We start from the raw sequence: 25,095 nt of genomic DNA on the forward strand, positions 1-25,095 counted from the left end.
GTTCTAGTTGCATGCTTAATGTGTTGGTTTCTTTACCTAAGCTAAGCTGCAGGAAGTTAGACAGCATATATGTTTATCTACTCAGTCTCACAGCATTAGCACCTGGAACAACACCAGGCAGTGCTCACCTGCTCAGTGTTGTTAAACGGTGATTGTGATTTTTGTGTCTTAGTCTTGTTGCCAGATTAAGTTCTTCTATGGTTTTATGGCCAGAAGAGGCACACATTAATGAATGCGTACTCTGCCTTTAACTCCCTTCATACTTTCTGCTCTTTTCCTTCTGTCCAGTTTATTAAGCACACTGCATACTGTGTGCCATGTCATGAGGTCCACTGGGTGACCCCCATGGGGCCATGTGACTGATTTGTCCTCTGAGAGCCAGTGCTTGCTGGGCTGGGGAGAAGCCAGTTGCACAAAAGTCTGTAACATAAGGCAACAGGTAAGTGCTCTCAGCTGAGCAACTTAAGAGACTGTGTTCAAAGGTTCAAGGAGCGAGCATGTCTGGTTGAGGTCTGCAGAAACTAGGAAGAGGGAAAAGGTGTCTCCGTGGGCCTGGAAGGATTAGTCGGGTTTTTATAAAGCAGCAGTGTTGGAAGCGATGGTTTGGATAGAAGGCATGAAGTGGGTAGTGGAGTGTTTCTGATGATTTATACACCTCTAGACCTTACCTGAAAAAGGATTTTTAAGGCAGTTGACAGTTTGGAAATGCAGGGATATAGTGTTTTGTTTTTAAATCCAAGCGAAGATGTCAAGACAAACTGAAACGAAAACATATTAAAGCCAGGGTTATGGTTAGTCCAGTCCAGGGTATGCATGCCGTGGCATTGGTGACTGCAAGTGGGCCACAAATTTGGCTTTAAGCTGTCTGGTGGCATGTGATAAGAGTGTGCCGATGAGTCAGATACACAGTGCTCTCACACATACATGCACACAGTAGTTGCTCAGTAAAAGTATAACTGTGCACGGTAATCAGACTTGAAAGAAAATTTTGCCCTAGTTCATTAGGAAAGTTTTGCCTGGTTTAGTGAACAAAATGTGTCCGCACCACTTTCTTCACCATTGATATGGTATTCATGGTACTGTTTGCTAAAGGGGGTCCTTGGTTTGTAGCCAGAGGCACAAAGCAATTTTGGTATTGGTTCTAGGGACAGCTAAAAGCCTCAGTTCATGTCATAGAGCATGGTGGTTCTAACCCCCGCCCCTTAGCTTTAAATAAAATATTAGAAAAGAATCTATAATTTTCAAAATTATTTAACTTTAAATAACTTTCTAGGTTAGTTTTAAACCTGTAGGGGTTACAGGACATCCACTTTCAAATTTCAACTTCCAGTAAGTAAAAACATGACTTACAAATACAGAATCCATTCATGTCAGGTATTCATTTAACTCAGCGAAGGAATCAAAAAGATAGTGAAGTTGAGTCAGAGAAGATGCAGGAGACCATGTGTGGGCACTGAAACAATGCTGGGATAGCTGCAGAGAGAGAGACGAACCCGGTTAACGGCCTGCAGGGCAGCCATACTAACCTTTGCTGTTGTCTTTTCTCCTGAACAGGTGTCATTTAAATCTCTAAGCGATGCCATTGATTTATATCACTCTCAGTTTTCTAAAATTAACATCCATATGGAGCTATAAAATACTCTAACCAGCGCTAAACAGTCAGATGAAGGTACCCGGCCATAAAGAACGAGATGATCCCTGGTGGGAGTGGCTCCCAGTACCCCAGCATGATGTTGAAATGTTACGTGGTCCTTTCACCTGTTTCCAAGTTGGGAATTTTTTTTTTTTTTCCTGACCGTTAGGAAAAATGTTGACGTTGGTTTTGGTGAATCTGATCTGACCCATTCTTCCTGGGAGTAATAGGATAACACGGCCGCTTCTCATTTGTGTAGACCCCAGCTCATCGTCATCTGCACATGACCTGGAGGGTCACTGTTCCCTGCGGTGGCCCCTTGGGAGAGGAGTAGCACCCTGTTCATGAAAGGCAGGTACCAAGGCGCACTTACACTTGCTGATCGGCAGGGGCGGAACGCCGCAGGGCTCTGTGGCCAGGGTAAGAAGGTTGGGTTTTTTCAGATGGTGAAGGGATTGAAGTGGAAACATGACGTGCGCTGATTGACATTTGACGTTTCATTGCTTTCTCAGTCCATTTTCAGATATTTGTGAGAGAACATTTGAAACTACGTAATTTACAAAGAAAAGGAATTTTTCTTTCTTCAAGTGATAGATGCTGAGGGGTCCAGGATCAAGGGGCCCTGTCTGGTGGAGCCTCTTTGCTGGTGAGGACTCTGCCGAGTTCCCAGGCACCACATGGCGAGGGGGCAGAGCCTGCCTATGTGCCAGCTCAGCTCACTCTCCCCCTCTTCTTATGAAGCCACCAGTCGCACTCCCGTGATAACCCATGCATGAGGGCAGAGCCCCCATGACCCAATTGCCTCTTAAAGGCCCCTGGTCTCAGTACTGCCACACTGGGGGTTACATTTCAGGATGCGTTTTGGAAGGGATAAATGATCAAACCATAGCAGCTGCTGACTGCTCTGAGGAGAGTGACTTGCAGGTGAGGTGGACTAGCAGAAGTCATCAGAGCCTTCCTCGGAGTCCAGGCCAGACTGTTAATGCTGGTGGCTTGCAGATGTAGATCAGCATTACTAAACTCTTAAAAGTCTGTTTCCCTGGGATCAAAGCTAACTTGGCAGAGACCTTATTGTGTCTTCAGAATTTTCTTCCCAGTGCTCAAAATTTGAGCCAAGGAATGAAAATCTCTTGAATGAGGATAATTTTATTAACACTCCTCCTTATTATTAAAATTTTTTTATTTCAGAGGTTGTTTTAAGTGCCATCTATTAAAGCATTACATCGGTAATTTGCTAATCTGAGCTTCTCCCCTCTCCACAGCATGAGGCCCTGATACATTTAGGGCCTCTGTTAAAAAGCAGAAAGTGTGTAGCAGTGGCAATAGAATCACCAAAGCTAAAAGCTTAGAGAATGGTGGCTTGTAGTGTTTTAAAACTGTTCAAAAAGTGATTATAGGATTGGGGAAAAGTTGATATTTCCATCTTTAAGCAGAGAACAGAAAGCCTGGTTGCATGACTGGCAAACAATTGTAGATTTAGAAACAACAGCCCTTGACTTTAAAATATTTCCACCTTCTTCCGGCCTTCCAGGGAACTCTCTATACTTCCTTACTAGGAGGGTTACACTGGACCAAAGAAGACCGTCTAGTCTAGGGATCAGCACGCTTTTTCTTTAAAGAACCAGTTAGTAAATATTTTAGACTTTCAGGCCAGACGGTCTCTACTACTACTTAACTCTGCTATTGTAGCCTGAAAGCAGCCAAAGACAACAGGTAAACAAATGACCGTGGCTTACAAAACTTTATTCACAAAAACAGGAAGCAGCCCCGATTTGGCCAGGAGCCCTTGTTGGCCGAGCCCGGGTCTAGCCTGTTGGCCACCCAAGTTCTTACCTGTCTCCTCCTAACCTTCTCACCTTGGGAAACATAATTTATTACCAGGTATGCCTGAGTCATAGAGGACCGACTGCTCTCTCTGTGGTCTCCTCCTCTCCTAGGAGTGGACTATTGTTTTTACTTGGTTCTTGCTAGGCTAGGATAGGGGCTGCAGTGGAGGGTGGGAACAGGGTCATCTTTGGTTGTTCTGGTTTGTCCCCTCCCCTGTGTGTCTCAGCTGTGGGGTGAAGTGTTTCGTGATTTTTTTCTTCTGCTCAAGGAGTGAAAGAGTTGTTTTTTTTTTCTACACTCTCCTTCCTTTGGCACTACTATATCAACAGGGTTTGCTGCCCTTCCCCCAGAGGCCAGAGAGAGGGCAGGGCAGGAGCGTAGGGCTCCGTGCTTTTCTCATGGGGGTGGCAGGTCCCCTCCTCTGTGCCTGAAAGTCTGCTTCGCCTCCAGACTTTCTCATTAGTGAACTGCTACACTGTCGTGCCAGTCCACACGCAGCCTCTTGCAGTTTTTAGAAGCTCAGCTGAGTGTTTCTTACTATTATCTGTCTCTTGTGTTCTGCCGCAGTTGAGACAGTCCACATGGCCCCAGCTTTCCTTGCAGCGGCTCGTCTTGCCTCAGATTGCAGGCTGTGTGGCTGCCTTGCAACCTCAGCCCTCTTACAAGTTCAAGAACAGTTGTAATTGATAGTTTATCCAGCTGTAACCAACGTTTTAGCTGTGCATAGGCCTCTTCTTCATTCCGAGCTATTAAGCTGGTTTTCATTTGACTTTTGTTTGCATAGAACACAGGGTTTGCAGAGTGGGTTTGTGACTGGGGTGGGTTCTGACGTGGTTTCTTAGAACGGGGCCCACACGTGGCCCACGCATAGAGGTGCTTCAGTACAGCAGTAGCAGCCTGGCACGGTACCACCGTGTTCACAGCTGTGGGAACAGGGTGAAGGGTAGACTGTCCTCCAGCTGAGGGAGTAGGCAGGGATGAGTAGGTGCGGGTGGACGAGTCCAGGGCAGAGCCGGCTTCTGAGCCGAGGAGGTCGGGCGCATATCCTTGCCTTTATTCACTGTGCCCTGCCTGTGGTTTGCACGTGAAAACACACATCTCTGTCTTGTGTGCCGGGGTTGGCCTAACCTCATAGATCATGTTTAGCTCTGTGTCATTAGGCATAACTACAGTCTACTTTAATTACAGCAGACGCCCCACTGTTTAGTCACACTGCAAAGAGCATCCTGTCGATCACATCCCAGTGGAAATCCATCATGATGAATAAATTCCTAGATTCGGATTTCTCAAAGGTTTGTTTTGTTTCGTTTAATATTTTTGATACAAGTTATCAAGCCATCTTCCAAAACACATTTTACCACTCTGCTCTCTAGCCACTGAACACATTTTGCTTGGCCCTGATGTTAGGGTTGTTTTGGGTGTTTGATAAACTTATGTGTTTTGACATTAGAATTGTAAACCAAAAATAGCATTCTAAGCCCCCCAGCTTGGAATGTGACTGCCTCTTGGCTAAGGGGACCCTAAAGAAACCTACATAACTAGTTCAGGCCATAGTGTGGGGGATGGGGGCAGACACACCTCATTATACCCTTACCGCGTTGGAGTTTAGACACAGCTGACTAGCATTAACATTAAAAGAGAGATCCTAATACTGACAGAACAGACTCTGTAGCAACCAGATATCAAATTCCAACCTGGCTCAGGTAGAGCATCACATGACAGATAATAGGCACCCTGAAGGAAGCCAAAATATTTTATCCCAAAATATAACTTGAGATATTCTGAAATGCCCCTGTAAAGCTCACTTGTGGGGGAAATTTTCATTCTGTAGAGAATCTCCTTCCCTTACCAGGTCTTTTCCAGAGAGGCTGACACCTTTTCAGCTCTGATAAGAGACAGTCACCCTATATATGAAGCCTGCTACCTGGAAACTTCATCTGTACGACAAGAACCTTGGCTTCCACACCTGCATGTCTAAACCCAAGCATTTCTTTATGCTGGATTCACCTCTTCAGATAGGGCTTACTCTTGCAACCAGTTGCCAATTAGGAAATCTTTGGATCCACCCATGACCTGGAAGCCTCCCCACCTCGCCACCCCATCCTGTTTTCCTGGGCCAAACCAATGTATACCTTACATGTATTGAATTATGTCTTTGTCTATAACTTCTGTATTCCTAAAATGTGTAAAGCCAAGCTGTAACCCAGCCACCTTAGCACATGTTCTCAGGATTTCCTGAGGCTGTGTCAGGGCCATGATCCTTAACCTTGGTCAAATACACCTAAATGGATTGAAACTTGTCTCAGATACTTTCTCGTCTACAGAATGATTAACTTGATTGCTTTAAACCTTCAGGTTTGGAGTGGCCTTTTTTTTTTTTTTTACAAACTACATACCTCTAGCCTTCTCTTAGAAGATGACACTACATGCCAAATTTTTTAAATTTCAAGGATAGTCTTTATATAAAATCTATGTACTTGTGGATAAATTTCCTCAAAGAACTCATGAGATGAGAAATTCTCGACTGAAGAGAACTAAAAATAAAGACTGAGTGAATGTCACAACCACTGAGAACCGGTTTTGAAAAGTTCACTGTGAGGTAAATGAAGACCCTGTTCACATGGTCTGAAAATTAATTGAAAGGCCAACAGAATGACGCCTAGAAGGGTGACCAGATGTGTGTGTCGGGGGGTGCAGTTTCTGTCCCCCTGGCCTGCCTCCCACCTTTCAGTGATGCTGACCATTTACCTTTATCTGAGTGGTTGATTCCAGGAAAGCATCTGAGCCTGTGAGGACAGAGGTGTCTCTCCATTCTCTCAGCAGCCTGTTTCCCTCTAAAATAAAATCACATATTTCCATTTTCTTATGATGCTTCCTAATTCCAAGGAGGTGTAGTATGTAGTGATCCCCCCATGCTGGGCAGGTCCCCCAGATGGAGGCCTGGCCACGTGCACAGCCCACTGCCACACCTCCACCTCTGACAGGTGGGCCCTGAGGCTGATGGGGAGTCCAGAGCACCCTGCCCACCAGAGAACCTCAGCTTTGATCCGTTTTGTTTTTGAGGTTCCAAGTTAAGATTTCTCTTTAGGGAGGAAAAAATAGTTCTGTGTACCGGGGCAATGCTAGGAAAACAGTTGCTTTTCTGTACTTTGGGGAGTCTACTGAGTTTGTAACCTGCCCTGTCTTATCGAGCCGTTTGTCATGGTTATTATTCCTTCCTTATGGTTTTGGGGTGGTTGGGTGTCTGTGTGTGTGTTGGCTTGTTTCTTTTAAAGAACCTCATGGAGAAATTTATCTTAGATCTTAGAAGTACCAGATTGTCTTTCGAAGTCATAGGGTTGTTTTTGTCTTAGAATCTTCGTTTTAATGGCGTTTCCACCCTTGCCTTGGCCTCTAGAAACACCAGAACTAAGTATGTGGCTTGCTTTTAGGAGCTAACCACAAGACTGACTGTTTTTGTGTGGTGGTTCCACCGCTAGCTTCTTGTTGGGGTTTAGTTGTTAGACTTTGAGTAGGCTTTGCCTCTGTAGTTTTAAGGGAGGTCTATAACATATACTAATACTAATACATTGTAACTAAGCATAGAGAGTCATTATGATAGCAGTTGAGACACAGTTAAAATTAATGTAAATGTTACTCAGTTTAAACTGTTTCTCTAATCTCCGATTTAGAGATGAAGTGGGGGGCGGAAGTCAGAAGTTGATTGTCCTGTGGTGTAGTCTGCTGTTTGAATACTGAGAAATTGATAGAAATGGCAGCACTGAGGAAGGATTAAAAGTATAGATGGCAAGTTTTCATTCTTAGGCTATTGCTGTTGGCATTGCAGGTAGAAGGCTGAAGTAGACATTATGATGAATATCAGCAAACACCTTGAACCCCTCCTTACTCTGGGTAATCATAGATGTACTTCCAAATGAGGTGTTTGAAGTTTTACCCTCTGAGGTGAACTAGGGGTGGAAAATTAGCACTTGAACATTTTAGCTTAGAACACATTAGATGCAATAACTATAGGTTGTGAGCTAATTTTCTTTGGAGTAGAAGTTTGCTTGTAGATACTATTCATGTATCTACCCAAGATAGTATCTTCCTTTAATATCTAGGTTTTGAAATTAATAGCCACACACTGTTAATGAAATAGAGAAATTAGATTGTAATTGATCAGTTGTCTTATGGAAACAATAGTTGCAAAAGCCACTTGGTTCTGAGAGTCAGGATAAACATGAAGAAAAGTATTGATGATTCAATCCCTTGTCAAAGTAGAATCATTTCTGCAGGAAATATAATTTTTGAAGATGTGATCAATAATAAGATCCCACTGCTGAAGAATTATACCATGTTGATGGCTATGGTTATTCTTATATTTTCATTTGTCCTTTTTAATTGTCGTTGTTATTGTTAGTTCTTCTTTATTCTCTGCACTGAAAAGAAAGGTTGGGTGATGTTCTGTCCCCCCCCTTTTTTTTTTGGCACTTCAAAGGTGACATTGTAACATACAGATTGTTGCTTTTTTCTCTCCAATATTTTATGTATTTTCAAAGCCATTAATAAGGAAATAACTAAATTTAAAGTACCACCTGTTTTGTTTAATTCACTTTAGGAATTTATCCCTATATGCTTAGTTAGAATGATAGGATTAATATTACTTAGTAATTTCTGATTTTTTTGTTTTAGTTTGTCAAAAGTAAAACTAAATAGCATGAATTTGCATCTGTAGTTAAAGATTGACCACGCTTGAATAAAGTTTTCCATTAACTTCTTCAAATAATAGAGTTTACTTTTAAGGATTTCACTTTCCTCAGTGTTTTTAACTTTGATTCTAAAATGCTGGTTATAGAGATCGCTTTGAAACTGCTTTATCTCTGTGTAGGTTTTGAAGAACTGAGTAAGGATGAGCACGTAGATTTCCTTTGGGTTACTAAAGACTTTGCTGCTTTTCTGATTTAGGAGTCCAAATCCCCTTAGGGATTAATGCTCTCAGAGGAGCTCAGCACAACTCAAAATGAAGATTAAAATTGACACAGGATTCTTCTACACATAGTAATCTATAAGTATGGGCCTTTATACCACAGAACCTCCAGACACGGGCAGAGACACTTGATTGTCTGTAGTTGAAACCTGCGCTCACTGTATAGTTTTGCATAGTTTATGGTGATATTGCTAATTAGAGTGTTTTGTTCCAGAAGACCGGAACAAAACAAGTTCAAGTTCTTTTCATTATCCTACTGTCAGAAAGTCATTCAGCAAAATGAGTGTCTTTAAGAGTGAGGCTCCTGCACAGAACCAGAGGCACAAGCTTGATGAGGCCTGGATCCTACCCTGGGTACATGTGTAGCCTGTGTGTATGCATTAAAACTGCAAGGCTGGCTGGCATACAACAGTTCCAGGACGTAAAAAAAAAGAAGTAAGAGTTTATGAAGGTGTTGTCTCTAAGCTAAGATAGCCTCAAAATTGGCTAGAGATTCTTGCACAATTTATCATCGATAATACAGGTTAAATAACCCCGTCTGAAATGCTTGGGACCAGAAGTGTTTGAGATTTCGCATTTGTCAGATTTTGAAATATTTGCATTACACTTACCAGTTGAGTATCTCGAATCAGAAATCCATGATGAGCATTTCCGTTGAGTGTTACATTGGTGAAAAGTTTCTGCTTTTGGAGCATTATTCAAAAAAATTCTTCGAGTTTTCAGGTTAGAGTTACTAACCTCTCTCCAACATGTAAAGGATTTTGCCTCCTTGTGTCCCTGCTTCTCGAGACATCCCAGGAGAACTAAGAGACATTTAACAAGGAAATGGAAGTAATCACAGTCCATGATTTTAATCTTTTCTAAGAGTTTTATTATAATTACTAATTAAACACATTCTAGATAATTTAGGAAACTATTAAATATAACTTCAAAAAATTAAAATGACCACATGATGCAGCAGTTCTATTTCTAGGTATATACCCAAAGAATTGAAAGCAGGGTGGCGAAGAAATCTTTGTACCCCTATTTAACATCATTAATAGCTAAAAGGTGGAAGCAACCCAAGTGTCTATCATCAGCTGAATAAATAAACAAAATGTGGCCTTTCCACAGAGTGGAATATGAATCAGCCTTAAAAAGGAAGGAGATTCTCACACATGCTGCAATATGGATGAACCTTGCGGACATGGTGCTCAGTGACATAAGACCGTCTAAAAAGGATAAATAACTAAACAGTTCCACTTACAAGAGGTACCTAGAGTAAACTAGAGTGGTGCTTTACCAGGGCTTGGGGCGTAGGAGTAGAAAGTTGGTATTTAGTTGGAGTCTGGGGAGACAAAAAGTTCTGGAGATGCATGGTGGTGATGGTTGCACAGTAGCGTGAATGTGCTTAATGCCATCAAACTGCACACTTAAAAATGGTAAATTGTATGCTGTGTGCATGGTATCACAATAAAAAATGCTCTAGATTCCATTTGCTAATATGTAGGACTTGTGAAAAATATGCATATACTATATATATTATGGCACCACTGGACTATAATTATTTAAAGACAAAGTCCATAGGTGTCCCCAGTGAGACGGGGCTCTGCTGCCAAGCCTTGGGTGGGTCATGCAAACAGTGGAGAGCGCCGTTCCTGGAACACCAGTGCCCCAGCAGCTTTAAGCAGTAGGAGAGAGAAAAGCAGGAGTGGTTAAAGTGAAATGGCAGAGCTCATTAATCAAATTTGTTCAGTTTTATTGATTAATTGAGATGGAGTCTCACTCTGTCGCCCAGGCTGGAGTGCAGTGGTGTGATCTCGGCTCACTGCAACCTCCGCCTCCCAGGTTCAAGTGAGTCTCCTGCCTCCACCTCTGGAGATGGGATTACAGTCATGCGCCACGACGCACAGCTAATTTTTGTATTTTTAGTAGAGATAGGGTTTCAGCATGTTGGCCAGACTGGTCTCAGACTCCTGACCTCAAGTGATCCACCCATCTCAGCCTTCTAAAGTGCTGGGATTACAGGCGTCAGCCACCGCACCCAGCTGAATTTGTTCAGTTTTAAATTTGTGTGTGTGTGTGTGTGTGTGTGAGTGTGTGTGTGTGTGTGTGTCTCTTAGTAATTGCACCAGCACTCTACATCCCTGAGCCATTCCTCTGGAAAATGGTAGTCTCAACCCAGCTGTAGGCATGGCAAGAAGAGAAGGTCAGTTTCAGCTTCAGGGTAGGTGGGTAGATAGATAAATAGGACAGAGATGGGTGTGTTTTAAGCACAGGGCAGGAAGCACCAACATAGGTGCCTAGTGTGTCACTTCCCACATTTTCCCTCCGCAGGACGCGGAGTGCCAGTGACTAAGCCTCGTTTTCTCTTTCTGCCCAAGTAACTGAGGCTCACCGCATGGTGGTCCAGCACCGGCCTTCTCCCCATTTGTGAAAACCAGTCCACTTGCCCTTCCCCTAGGTTGATGCCAGAAGTAACAAGAGGACTCTAGTTTGAAGCCCTTAACATTTAATAAACAAGAAGACATATTTGGGAGTTACAACAGCTCTTGTTTTTTTATGTTTTATTTTTTCCCCTTAAGCTGGCTCGGAACACATTTTCTGAGCCCTGGAAGATCTTTCTCAGCCCCTACTTCCTAGGCTCAGCTTTTTGTTACTCCTCGCAGGTGGGTGAGCTGTAGACCTTGTGCCCTTTCCATTGCCTCCAGCTTTGTGTCATATGCTTTTTAACTTGGCATTTAACCCTTCAAAGGCTGGCGGCAGTCTGTTCATTTCCATCCTGGCTTTTCATGGTAAACCTTCATCATCCCCTGAATATGCAGTGTATCTGGTCACCTCCGTTTCTATGCTAATGGCATAGTACCTTGACGTGCCATATTCTTTTTTTTTTTTTTAACCAATTACATTCAAAAAATACTTACTGAGCACCAACTGCATGCAAAGCACTTGGGAGTCAGTTAGAATCCCAACTCCATAAAGTCTTCACCAGCATTCCCTGGGAATATTCCTAACCTCCGTGGAGAGATTTCTTGTCAGTAATCACTCATTTTTCTACCACTTTTCTTTTGCTAGTTCATTTTTCATGTAGGTACCGTTACTGCCTCTGTGGCGGCAGGCAGCTGGGGATGATGGAGACCACATTTGTGCAGCCTCATAGGCCTGAATTTGGTATGAGCTTGGCACCTCTCACCTGCTCAGTGACCCTGGGCAGGCGAGGTGGTTAGGCGTTCTGGACCTGAAGTTTTCATCTTCAGGGGATTATGGTGTGGGGGTTGGGTGAGACACCTGGTACTGCCTGGCCAGCAGTGATGGGTCCACAGATGCTGGTTGCCGACCCGTTGCCTCTGCGTCTGTGCCTCTGACCTCCTGCGACCACCTTGTTCTGAAAAGCCAGTATGATTGTTCACTGGGATTTCCCCCTCTTGCTTTTGGTGAAGAGTAAAACACAGTTGGAAAGAGTTATCAATGCATGGGCAATGAATCCTGAGGACAGATGATTAATATGTGAACATTTTTATCTTCCTGAATGATATTGTTAAAAAAAGTATAAATACAAGCAATACAAGAACCAGCAGTTATAGTGTGTCTACATTGGAGACCATTTCACTGTGAACTGGTGAGTGTGTTTCCTTGGGTGCAGCTTTAACGAGGAGCCCGGCATAATCCTGGTGGTGACCACTGGTGCGTGATTCAGAGCTCCCTGCTGGTATCCAGATCCTGAGCTGCCTGCCTCCCCTTTTATCATTGTTAATTTATCTGTGCTAATTACCTGGACTTGAACAGCCCTTCCTCTGATTTATGGGAATTGTTACTGCTGCTGTAATCTCAGTTTTCTGACCCGAACCATTTCCTTTGGGTTACCCTGAATATCCTGTTTTGGGCCTCGAATACGCAACATCAGCAATGGACACCAAACACACCAACCTGGGGCGGGTCCCCAGCCTCGGGGAGGGTCTGATCACACGCCGCGGGGCCTGAGCTCCACCCAGAGTCCTCGGGCGCCTGCAAGTGTGGCCCAGGGAGCTTTTTCCCCCTTTTATTTTTTTACTATTTTTACTCAACACTTATGTACATATTAGTTATTATGTACAATATAATTTGATATATATGTGCAACATGTAATGACCAAATCCATCACTTCAGACATTTATCATTTCTTTATTTTGGTAACATTTAAAATCTGCTCTATTTGAAAATATACAATAAATTGTTGCTAATTTTAGTCACCCTGCAATGCCATACAGCACTCAGAACTTATTCTTCCGGTCTAGCTTTAATTTTATATCTGTTAACTGACCTTTGACTCTTCTCCCCCAACCCCCTACTTCCCAGCCTCTGGTAACCACTGTTTTACTCCCTGTGAGGTCAACTTTTTAGCTTCCACATATGAGTGAGATCATGCAGTATTTGTCTTGCTGTGCCTGGCTTCTTTCACTTAGCGTGATGTCCTCCAGGTTCACCCATGTTGCCCCAAATGACAGAATTTCACTCTTTTTTTAAGGCTGAATAATACTCCATTGTGTGTATATACTGACATTTTCTTTATGCATTCATTTGTTGACGGGCACTTAGGTTGGTTTCATATCTTGGCTATTGTGAATACTGCTGCAGTAAACATGGGAGTGCAGATGCCTCTTTGAGATGCCAAGTTCATTTTCTTGGGATAAATATCTAGTCAAGTGATTGCCGGAGCATATGGTAGATTTATTTTTGAAGAAACCTGCATACTCTTTTCCATAGTGACTGTACTAATTGACATTCCTACCAACAGTGGATAAGAAAGAGTTCCCCTTTCTCCAAGGAGCATTTTTTAGAAGTCCCCTGGGCTTCTAAATCCCATTGCAGAGTCAGGGTGAGAACCCCTGCTGTCATGCAACACATTGCACTTGCCACCTCTAATACAACATTATTGTGTGTCTCTAGATTCACAATTCGGTGGTTTAATCAGGCTAGTCTTATTTAGTTTTAGGAAAATATAATTATCTAGAGTTGATTTAAAGATACATTATCTCATTAATTGGTACTTTTATCTCAAAATAGTTATTTTTCTCTTTAAAGTCCCCTCATTGCTTTTGGCACCTAATTTTTAGGGGTTGATTCTATGTGAAAAGTTAGCTATGAAACAGAATCATTTTAATTGCAGGAACCATAGCTTATGTTCTTCTTTCTGTTGATTTTCAGAATGCCCCCTAAGCCTGTGGAGTCTCTGGTATTTAATGTTCTCATTTCGTGGTTTGCCGTTCACCTGCTCTTCCTTATATTTCTAGCATTCTCAAGTTATTCAGCAGTTTCAAGGAATTATTTGTATATTTCATGGACTAAAATGCCTTTTACACCTCCTCCGTTCTCAGGTTTTTCTTTTGCTTTTAAAGTGAGTTTAAAGCATTCTCTGAATGTGGTGTTTGGTAGTAAGCATTTCCATCCTCACTCCCCATTGAGCTCTTGCCGGTTGGTTTGTATGACATCTTGAAGCATATCATTAAGTTGGATGGTTTTATTTTTAGGGCCAGGTCTAAAACATGGCTGTGAATAAATTTTTTCTTGAGTCAACCAAAAAATGACTTTGATACTGAGCAGTGGAAACAAAATTTACAGTGAGTTCTGCTGTAATATGATATATGTGTTCCTAAAAATTGCCACACTGCAAAATCATGCAATAAAAGCTACAGGGCTTATGGGGGAAATTAGATTAGAGGCACAGCCCACAAAAACTTTGTCCTGGACACATTAACCTAATAGAAACAGTAGCACAATTTCAAGTGTCAAATAGTTAAGAAAAGCAAGTACTACAATAAATACGATACTTTATCTTGAAAAAGGACAGCAGAAATTTGCCTGTAGAAGTGGGCATTGGAAGGGTTGCAGCATGTGGTTACTGTGAAGCAATAGAAGGACTGCAGTCTGAAATCATACAGAAAGTTGTAATGCCCGATGTGGGTGGGCGGCTGTTTGTGTGTGTTTTGTGTGTTCCTGCCTGGCCAGTTTCAGCTGGGTGCGGTTGTGCGTGCACTGACTTTCTCCAGACAACTGTGCATAAATGTGTGAAATTCGCAGTATACTCAGATTGTTCCTAATGTGTCACTTGTTTTTACAACAAAACATGATTGCGGTCCTGATGGTATATCAATTTGTTTCTTGGAGATGGCTAAGAATGAGCACATTTAGTGAACTATATACTGAATGGTTTATACCAGCCTATATAGATTTGTGATGTGTCTGTCCTCATCACAGGAGCTATTCTTTTTTCTTTTTTTTTTTTTTTTTTTGAGACAGAGTCTCCGCTCTGTCGCCCAGGCTGGAGTGCAGTGGCACAATCTCGGCTCACTGCAAGCTCTGCCTGCCAGGTTCACTCACACCATTCTCCTGCCTCAGCCTCCCGAGTAACTGGGACTACAGGTGCCCGCCACCACGCCCAGCTAATTTTTTTGTATTTTTAGTAGAGACGGGGTTTCACCGTGTTAGCCAGGATGGTCTCGATCTCCTGCCCTCATGATCTGCCCACCTCGGCCTCCCAAAGTGCTGGGATTACAGGCGTGAGCCACCACGCCCAGCAGAAGCTATTCTTAGACTGATTCTAGCCCATCATTTTCCCCTGTACTAGAACTATGCTCTTCACGTAGATTTATAACATGCAACTAGTTAGGTATATTTCACTCATTATTCTTTTCAAAAATTTATTAGCCTGTCTCCCTGCTAAATCCTAACCACTGAGTTTTTTATTGGAAGTCTACTAGAATTAGACTAGCCTTTAACTCGGAGACCCTTACGGATAGAGAACTGGAATTGAAGGAGTTAGAGCAAAGACACTTTTACAATTATTTGTAAAGGATTTATTTAACACATTATGAAGAAAAGAGGTATTGATGTTTAAAGCCTACATTTACTTCCATGTTCATATGAAAAATTGTTCTTAAAGAAAATTTGCAGATTATATGATCTGAATAAAATTGTAAGGTTTTGTATGGGTAGATAGGATTACGGTCAATATATGTAAATAACAATATTTTGAAATATTAAACTCCATAAAGGGAAAGCTATTAATTCTATAGATGCTGTAGTCCTTGCTTTTTAACTTCAGACCAAAGACAACAGTGGTCATTAATATCCAAGATGGTTAAATACAGTTTTTGAACTCTTTTTGCCGTTGAGACCCTTCTGCCTTGAAAACGTATTAAAACTTGCTAACTCTTGATTAGACAATTCTAAACTAAAATATAATCGGAGAAATACCAATTGATCTTTACCTAGTGAAGAATAATATCCCGGACACTTTTGTCTGGATTTTGGATGCTACAGCGTAGTTTCAAGTGGTTTCTTGATTATGTCAAATGTATTGTAAAAATTCACAAAATAGCAAGAAGATAAGAATTATTCTATGTCTCTCTCACCAATAAAGAGCCATTATTAACATTTCTATAATTTACATTCCTAATAAACTCACATGGAAACATTGTTGCTATCTGTCTGTCCACATACCCCTTCTGTTAGCTTTCATTTTTATTTTTTTCATGTATGACTTTGGGGATGGGCAGTGGAAGGACACAAGCGTGAGAATCAGATCTGCAGGTACCACACACCTTTCAGGTGTACTGCAGGGATTTGAATCCGATTTTATGCTTAGGAGCTCAGCATGTGTAAGGTGTGATGTAAATGGCAGCTGCTGTGATGCACTTATTGGCCCGTATTTTTAAAAATCTTCACAAGCTTAATAGCTATATAATATGTCAGGTACACGTGTGCCATAATTTCACTATTTCCTTACTACTAGGCACGAAGTTCAGGGCTTTTGGCAATTTTTCCATTTTAAAAGTAAAGCTCTTTGAATACCTTTTGTGTGTAAAAACATATCCTCATATACTTTCTGTTTTAGGAGTCAAATTCTAAAGGTAGAATTATAAGGGCAGGGGTTGATTGCCACATCATACAAAATTGCTTTCTAGGAATGTACCGATTTATGTACATGTGCCCTTCACTAGCCCTAAATTGCCATATTTTAAGGTTTTCTAATCCGAAGGTAGAAAGAACGTGTCTTTTTTTTTTAACTCAGATCAATTTTTTATGTTTTAGTGTTTTCATTCCATCGTTCAAATTTACTGTACACATTGTGTATGTGTGTGTGTGCATGTGTGTGTGTATGTGTGTGTCTTTTGAGATGGAGTCTCACTCTGTCGCCCAAGCTGGAGTGTAGTGGTGTGATCTCAGCTCACTGTGTGTGTGTGTGTGTGTGTGTGTGTGTGTGTCTGTGTTGTGTGTGTCTTTGTGGTTTTGTCTGGTGTGGTGTGTCCTGTGTGTGTGTGTGTGTGTGTGTGTGTCTGTGTGTGTCTTTTGAGACGGAGTCTCACTCTGTTGCCCAAGCTGGAGTGCAGTGGAGTGGTGTGATTTCAGCTCACTGCTGCCTCAGCCTCCCAAGTAGCTGGGACTACAGGCATGCGCCACCACACCTGACTAATTTTTGCATTTTTAGTAGAAACAGGGTTTCACCATGTTGACCAGGCTAGTCTCAAACTCCTGACCTGAAGTGATCCACCTGCCTTGGCCTCCCAAAGTGGTGGGATTGATTCCAGGTGTGAGCCACCACGCCCAACCTGGTGTGTGCGTTTTTAGGTCTGTTTTATGCTTTGTAGTTATTCGTGCTTTAATGATAATACTAGCTTTTTGTATATGAAATTTTCAATTTTTATGTACTCAAATTTTTTAACCTTTTTCCTGTCCTTTCTATGTTTAAGTTCTTCTCCATCTAGAAACTTTACGTGTTCTATTATGCTTTTTATTAAACAAGACTTTTGCTGTTTATTGAATGTTTTATACCAGCTTATTGATTCATGATGCATGTATCCTCATCACAGAAGCTATTCTTAGACTGATTCTAGCTCATCATTTTCCCCTGTGCTAGAACTGTGCTTTTCATGTAGATTTATAATATACAACTAGTTAGGCATATTTCACTCCTTATTCTTTTCAAAAAAATTTTAGCTTATCTTCCCGCTAAATCTTAACCACCGAGGTTTTAATTGGAAGTCTACTAGAATTCACATTGGGAAAGAGAAATAGCTTTACAGTATTTGGTGTTCTTCAGAATCGTGGCATTCCCACCCCACCTTTTGTGTGTGTATGTGTTGGGGGGGGTGTCTTTTTATGTTTCTTAGTACAACTTGATGTTTTCTATTTGTTTATTCTGTTTTTTTTTTAAGTTGTTTATTCCTAATTTTAGTTCAGGATTATGGGTGTTTTCTTTTTAACGTATGTTTATTTTCTAAATAGTTCCCAGAATCTAGAAATGCTATTGTTTAGTATGTTTTTGCAATTCTTGCCCTTGAACTAAGCTATCTCACAACATCTTAAAATGCCCTTTGACATAAACCATCAACCATTAGTAAAGTAAAATTGTGCTTCCATGAGTAATGGGTAAAATTGGTACGTGGTTTTGCTCTGTGGCATTTGTGTCTAGTCAGGGTTAAGTTATCTTTGCAAAACGGATTGGATGAATTTTCTTTCTTTTCTCTGTGGTCTGAGGCTATTTGTTACTACACAGCTGTTCCTTAACCTGCATAGCCTATAAACTGTTTTAAGAGGTAATTCATTAATGATTTTATTTTTCGTCTTTCCTTGTTTTTTTTCTGTTTCTGCTACATCAAAGATCAGTCTCGAGAATTTATATTTTTCCAAAGAATAGTCATTTTTTGAAGATACTTTGATATATTTGTATAGTATGTACAAAGTGGTTTTTATTCATTTTTGTTAGGTTGGTATGAAAGCAGGTGAGACATCGTTTCGGTGATGAGGCCAAGCAGTTACTACTGTCTACATTTAGTTAATTACACTTAATATGCAGTTGGTGCAGGTTCATTTTTGCCCATTTACTGGTCTGATACTCTTTATTCCTTTGTATGTATTCAGGCTTCTGTCTGGTATTATTTTCCTTTTGCCTGAAGAACATTTTTTAACATTCCTTACAGTGCAGGCCTGCTGGTACAAACTCTCTCAGCTTTTATCTAGAAATCTGTTTGTTTCTCCTCTGTTTTTGAAGGACATGTATGCTGCATTTGTGCTGTGTATATAGGTTGGCTTTTTTTTTTCTTCATACACTTCAAAGGTGCCATTCCATTTTCTTCTGTCTTGTATACTTTCTGAATGTAAGTATTGAGTTGATCTGTTATTCTATCTGTAATCTTTTTGTTCTCACGTTATCAGCAGATTATAACAGGCCTTAGTTTGGGGTTTGTGTGTATTTATCATAGTATTTTTTAAGCTTCCTGAATCTGTCTGCTTCTGGTTTTTATCAAATATGGAAAACTTTCCACTATTATTTCTGCAGATATTTTACTTACACACACACACACACACACACACACACACACACACACATACACATCCCTTCTCTGAGACTCAAATTACACATATACTAGACTGCTTAATATTGTCCTACAGGGCACTCAGGTTCATTGTTTTTTCTGTTTCTTCTGTCATACTGCATTTTGGACATAGTCTATTGCTGTGCCTTCAAGTTCTCTGATCTTTTTAGTATCTAATTGGTTCAACATATTCAATGAAATTTTTATTCCTAATCTTTCATTTCTGCATTATGTTCATGTTTTTCTTTAAATCCTTGAGCACATTGAGATTATAACAGTTTTGAAGATGTTCTTTTCTGGTAATACCATCATCTCTCATTTTTAGTCTTTATTAACTAGTTTAATCTTAGTCACTGGTCCTATTTTCCCACTCCTTTGTCCAGTAATTTTTGGTTGGTTGATGAACATTGTGATTTACATTTTGGGTTGCTGGATTTTGTTGTATGCTTTTTTAAAGTGTTAGATGTGTTCTGGCAGGAAATTGTTAGTTGCATATCAGTTTGATCCTTTCACAGCTTATTTTGAAGCTTCATTAGTGCAATTTTAAGTATTCTTTATTCTAGAGCTAGATTAGTTCCACTGCTGATATGTGCCTGATCTGGGGTCTCTCTACTGAGTGCCTCATATATTTCATGAGATCTCTGCTCTGGCTGATGAGGACTTCCGGCCCTAGGCAAACTTCAGATTATTCAGTTTATAGGTCTCTGGTAATTGTTCTTTCCTCAAAAGTTGTTCCCTGCCCAGCCTTGTGGAATTTCTGCCTGTGCATGCTCAGATTGGTTCAGCAAGACTCAAAGGGATCCCCTAGGCTCTCTGGAACTTTTTATCTGTGTAGCTCCCTCCTTTTCCATATCGTGCCTCACAAATTACAGCCTCCTGGGCCTCCCCCAAGTCATCTGTTCTAAGACAGCATTTTTGCCAGCTATGTCTGGGTTTCCCCTCCCTGCACCTGCAGTGTGGCAGCTGCTTTCGGTGGAAAGGCGGGTGGACTGTTAGGCTCACCACGTTTGTCTCCTTTCACTCTGGGAACGTTGCCCTGCACAGCCTGTGGTCCAGTGCCTGCGAACAGTTGCTATGTGTATTTTATTCAGTTCCCTAGTTATCAGTGGCAGGTGAAGAAGTACAGACACTGTTCTCTTTAGGTGGGAAGTGGGTGTCACAAGTCATTGTTAGAGACTTGCAGTTTTTGAAGCAGTGATATTTAACAGATTCGCCATACATATTTGAGGGTATCCTTAACAAATTCGCCATACATATTTGAGGGTATCCTTTTTGCTCTTGAACGTGTTAAAGAAAATCAATTATTGCAAGAGATACTAAAATAGGTTTCTTTCCTAGTCGAATTTTATGTTAATAAATCCTAGGAAAGCCTTGGTACTCTCTGAATCCAAATCCTTAAGGAACTCTCAGTTCACAGAGGCAACTTGTACTCCTGTGTTTCCATGAGAGTCATCGTTCCAGGGGAGTTGCACTAATTTCCACAGTTTGGGGTGAGGGGGGTGGGTTTTCTGAATCTCAGTGTTTACCGTTTGTTTACTCATTAGCAGCTAATTCTGCTCTGAAGTGTAGAGCTTACCATCCCTGGCTTGGGTTGAGGTAATAAGCTGTGTGACACTTGGCCAGTCACTTAGCTACTCGTCTCTAAATTGAGGGATCTGGACTAAAGGGACTTGAAGGCCATTTCCATGAGTTTACTGAGTAAACATGTGCTGAGTGTTGTGTGTGCTGGGGATGATTGGATAAGACAGGCGAGGACCCTGCTGTTACACAGCTTGGTGGAGTACATAGATGATACTATAAATAAAAATACAATGAGAAAGAAATAACTTTCAGGGGTGCTTTGAAGGAAACAAACCAGGGTGATATGAAGTACTGATGGGAGGGACCAGCGTTAGGATGGGAGGTCCAAGAAGGCTTGTCTGAGACGCCGAAATTCGAGCTGCCGTCCAGATGAGCAGAAGAAACTGGCCATTTGAATTCCAGGTCACAGGCGTTCTAGGCAGAGGGAAGAGCATGTGCAAAGGTCCTGAGATGGGCACAACCCTGGGTGGTGTGAGAACCCTGGGTGATGTGAGAACACTGTGGCTCAATTGTCTTGAGTGAGGGGCCTATGTGATGATCAGAGTCCTAGTCAGTGCTGGCAGCCTGTGACTCCAAGACTTGATCCTGCTGTGAATACTTCTCTACCTAAATAGTGCAAAGTTCAGTGTCACATGCCCTACTCAGATGAGTAACAGGGAGTGCCAGGAATTACGTTGGGGTGGGGCGTGGTTGCTGAAGCTCCAGCAAGATCACAGAGTCTGAAATGAGCAGGGACCTCACTGGCATGAGAAGCCAACACAGTTTTAACTCACGAGGCTGAAGGCCAAGTTCAGTAGTCTTGGTCAACATGAGCCAAAATGAATCCATTTTTAAATTAGCAGAACCACGGATAGTTCCGTAGGCACTATCGCGTCAAAGAAAATGCTGAAGCTTTTTCTGAGACTCACATATAAAGACTGCACAGACTCCATGGCCTAGAAATGTTGCTTCAGTGGAAGGAAGCCACCAGGAAAACTGCTGGGAGAGTTTAAGGAATGTGTGACTTTTACGTAGAGAAAGGAAAGACTCAGTGAAAGCAAGAGCAGTTCAGAGGTGGGGAGAGCAGACCTGAAGCCAGCCAGCTTTGCCCTGGTAGGAGGCAGGTGTCTTAGCCATTTGGGCTGCCATAAGAAAATACCATCAACTGGGTGGCTTGTAAATACACAACAGAATTATTGTGTTAATTATCCTCATAATTCTGGAGAGAACCCTAAGATCAGGGTGCCAGGAGGTTCAGGATCTGCTGAGGGCTCACTTCCTGGTTCACAAATAGCACCTTTTTGCTGCATCGTCACATAGCAGAAGGGCTGGGGGGTATCGGCCCTCATTTATAAGGGCACTCATCCCATTCATGAGGGCCCCACCCCATGACCTAGTCACCCCCCAAAGGCCCCACCTCCTCAGACCAGCACCTTGTGGATGAGGATTTCCCCATGGGAATTGGGATGAGACACAGGCATTTGGGCCATGGCACCAGGCCTTCCCTGTGCAGCCTGGATGCTGCTTTTTGTGCTTGGATAGAACAACAATTGAAAAATCCAGCTCCGGTTGAGGAGCTCCTGAAGACCCAGGAACTCTCATTTGGCATTATCAGCTGCTGGCGTATGTAGTCTAAAGGAACCCCCTTCTTCTGAGAATGCCCGGAGTCTCCACGTCTGTCTCCTGTCCCAACATGCCAGCACCGTGTCACGTAGCCTCTGCCTGTCTTTGCACAGCATTGTCGCTGGTGTGCTCTCTTTTGAGGCAGGGAAATCGTTGCTGTTGGCTGTCACCTAAGTGTCAATGTCTTCTCACCTGCACTTCTCACAACTCCTGCTGTGCCCATGTGTGTTTTGATTGATTGATTTTTAGTTGTCTTTCATTGTGTCCTGTGGTCTGGCCTCCACTCTTCACTCCATAGTGAAGCATTGCCCACGCTCTCATTTCCCCTATGTCACCTCTTCTGCATTCTCCTCCAACTCTGTAACACCTGCCCCTGCAGACACATCCTCACTGCTGCGGCCTGCTCTCCTTCCTTGGAGGAAACCAGTTACTGCCTTCCTGCTTCTCTGCTGCCTCCTGGCTCTGCCTGCGCCCCTCCCCAGCACTTCTCAGCTGGCTTCAGCAGGCTCACTCTCTGTCTCAGTCTTCCCCTGGGAGCTCATCCTGTCAGTTCAGCCATTTCTGGCGCCAACCCCAAGTACCTCTCTCCAACCCTGACTTCCCTCCCCTGATCTAGATGTGCACCTTGGGCTGTGCACATCTCCACCTGGACGCTCACCCTGGAGGAGCAAGCATCTCTCCCTCGCCTCCTCCCTCAGCAACTCCAGGCTGCCCTGTGGAAGCCCCTCTTCCGCTCCCCCAGGCTCGCAGGTTCACAGTCTTCCAGCATCCATTTCTCTAGACTCAGAAGGTTCCTGGCCATGTGGACTCTGGGTCCCAGTTGAATGGGTTGAAGAATGATGGACAGAGGGAGAGGTGAAGACAGCAAGTGCAGGCAGGTGAGGCTGTGATGGGACTGAGACTGGAGGAACAGATTAGAGAGGGTTCCTGAGGGGAGACGAGATTGTCAAACGTTTTTAAACAAAGATGGAAGAAGGAACTGGTAGGGAAGAGGATGGAGGTTAAAAGAAAAAGTCTTTCCTGAGTTCCTTGGAAGGACTCAGCAACACCTTGGCTGACTGGTAACCTCTGACCCAGTGGTCTCCAGTTAGAACTACTCCAGGCTACAAGTCCTTTGGAAGCTTGTAGAGATTTGACAGCATTGTGATGACAGAGGTCAGTATTATGTGTCACTGTGTTGTTGGTCATATCGACAAGTCACTGAATAGTAGTGCGTATTCCAGTGTGGACTGGAAAATGAATTACAGTGCATCCCTACCATGGGCCTCGCCTGCCACGCAGCCTTAGGAAAGAGCAGGAAGCTATGTTCTGATAGAGGAGCACTTCTAAGATATTGTCGAAGGAATAACCATGAGATGTAACAATGTATATATCTTATATATGTACAAGCCAGACAACAATGTATAAGATACAGCAAAACACTGTGTCTAGTGTACTGCCATCTGTGCTTTTAAAAGCCAGGGTGATGGAGAAGTCTGTATTGATATTTTCTTGTATATCCGTGGAGATACTCTGGGGGGGCCCCTGAGAATCCATCCCCAGTGGCTAAGAGCGCAGGGGGGTCCTGTGTAAATAGGATCAGGCTGTGGGGGTCTTTCACCTTAATATCTTTTATATTTTTAGGTGTTTGAACCATGTGTATGTATTATAACCTCTTTACGTTTTTCAAAAAATATAATTAAAAAAAGAAAACCTTTAGCAATTAAAATATTTCCACCAGTTGAATGAAAGTCAAGTTGTTTTGCCAGGGAGGTTGTTTGGCTCCTCTGAAATGTCCATTCATGAGTTTTCTGGTGGATTTGGCTTATTCTCTTTCACTTTGGAGGAAATATTTCTGATTCATAATTCTTCATGCTCCGCCCTCAGAGAACTTCTGCCATTGCTGTTACAGGTAAAGCTTGATCTAGTTTTCTTACATTTCATTCCTTTTTTCCCCATCCACTGTGTACATTCATCACCACATTAGATGATATTTGGACGATTCATACAGATAGGAGGATAATTATTTGCATTCTTAACCAGGCGCAGTGGTTCATGCCTGTACATCTCAGCTGCTTGAGAGGCCAAGGTAGGAGGATCACTCGAGGCCAGAAGTTTGAGACCAGCCTAAGCAACATAGCAAAACCCCATCTCAAGACCCTGGCAAAACACGGTTGCTGCTGTTGAGCTGTGACATACGAGGGAACGTTGGCAGGATGCTTTATGTGGTGGGGGAGAGGAGAGCTATCTTCAGCTGCTTAACAGGGCTGTTTGAAAAAGGAGTGGAACTGGGACAAGTAAATGGACTTTCTGATAGTCCCTCCCAGGGCAGCTAGAAACAACTCCTGAGTGTCCCACAGGGGCAGTGGTCTGAAGTGGTGGCTGCCACACAGCTCTATGACCCCCAGAGAAGGCTGGCTGCATCCATGTGTCTATCCAGTTATCTTGCATTTGGAAAAAGAAATTTCGACTAGATGGCCTTGACTCTAATAATAAGATATTTTCTTGAATTATTTTCTTTTTTTCTTTCAGCTTCTCAAACCTGGAATAGATACTCTCCATGAGACCCATTCTCTCTTGATTCTGTCCTTTAAAAAATCCCTAACTATGTAGCTTCCTTTCAGTAAGTACCTCTCCATCTGTATTTTTTTAGGCAAAGTGAAACGAAAGAGTGACTTTCTTGTCAGACCTTGAAAGAGAACAAGTGGCTTTAAAAGTAGACTTTGGCATTCTAAAGGTTCTAAGTTTTAATGTTCTTATATTCATTCAATCCTAAGTGTGTAATGAACATCTTTATCCAATTCAAAGATGACACCTGGGAGTGAACTGGTGGTGGGACGTCACAGACTACTGTGATTTCAAACTCTCGGCAGGTACATCTCCGTTCATGGATGCATTAACAGCCAATGGGACAACCAACATACAGACATCTGTTACAGGAGTGACTGCCAGCAAAAGGAAATTTATTGATGACAGAAGAGACCAGCCTTTTGACAAGCGATTGCGTTTCAGCGTGAGGCAAACAGAAAGTGCCTACAGATACAGAGATATTGTGGTCAGGAAGCAGGATGGCTTCACCCACATCTTGTTATCCACAAAGTCCTCAGAGAATAACTCACTAAATCCAGAGGTGAGAGGCGCTCTCGGGCTGGCGTGGGCTTCGCGCTTCTCCC

At 42.5% G+C, this 25,095-nt stretch overlaps 1 protein-coding gene across 1 annotated transcript in view; it reads left to right on the forward strand.

Moving 5' to 3' along the window:
* The window catches only part of CDYL (chromodomain Y like), a 65,068-nt gene that overhangs the window by 20,761 nt on the left and 19,212 nt on the right, over positions 1-25,095 (forward strand). Inside the window, exon 5 of the mRNA XM_030818374.1 lies at positions 24,796-25,052. Within this exon, the coding sequence (XP_030674234.1) occupies positions 24,796-25,052 (257 nt within the window). The remainder of the gene's footprint in view (positions 1-24,795; positions 25,053-25,095) is intronic.

Source organism: Nomascus leucogenys, chromosome 8 (assembly GCF_006542625.1).
Source record: "Nomascus leucogenys isolate Asia chromosome 8, Asia_NLE_v1, whole genome shotgun sequence".
In the NCBI taxonomy this organism is placed as follows: domain Eukaryota; kingdom Metazoa; phylum Chordata; class Mammalia; order Primates; family Hylobatidae; genus Nomascus; species Nomascus leucogenys.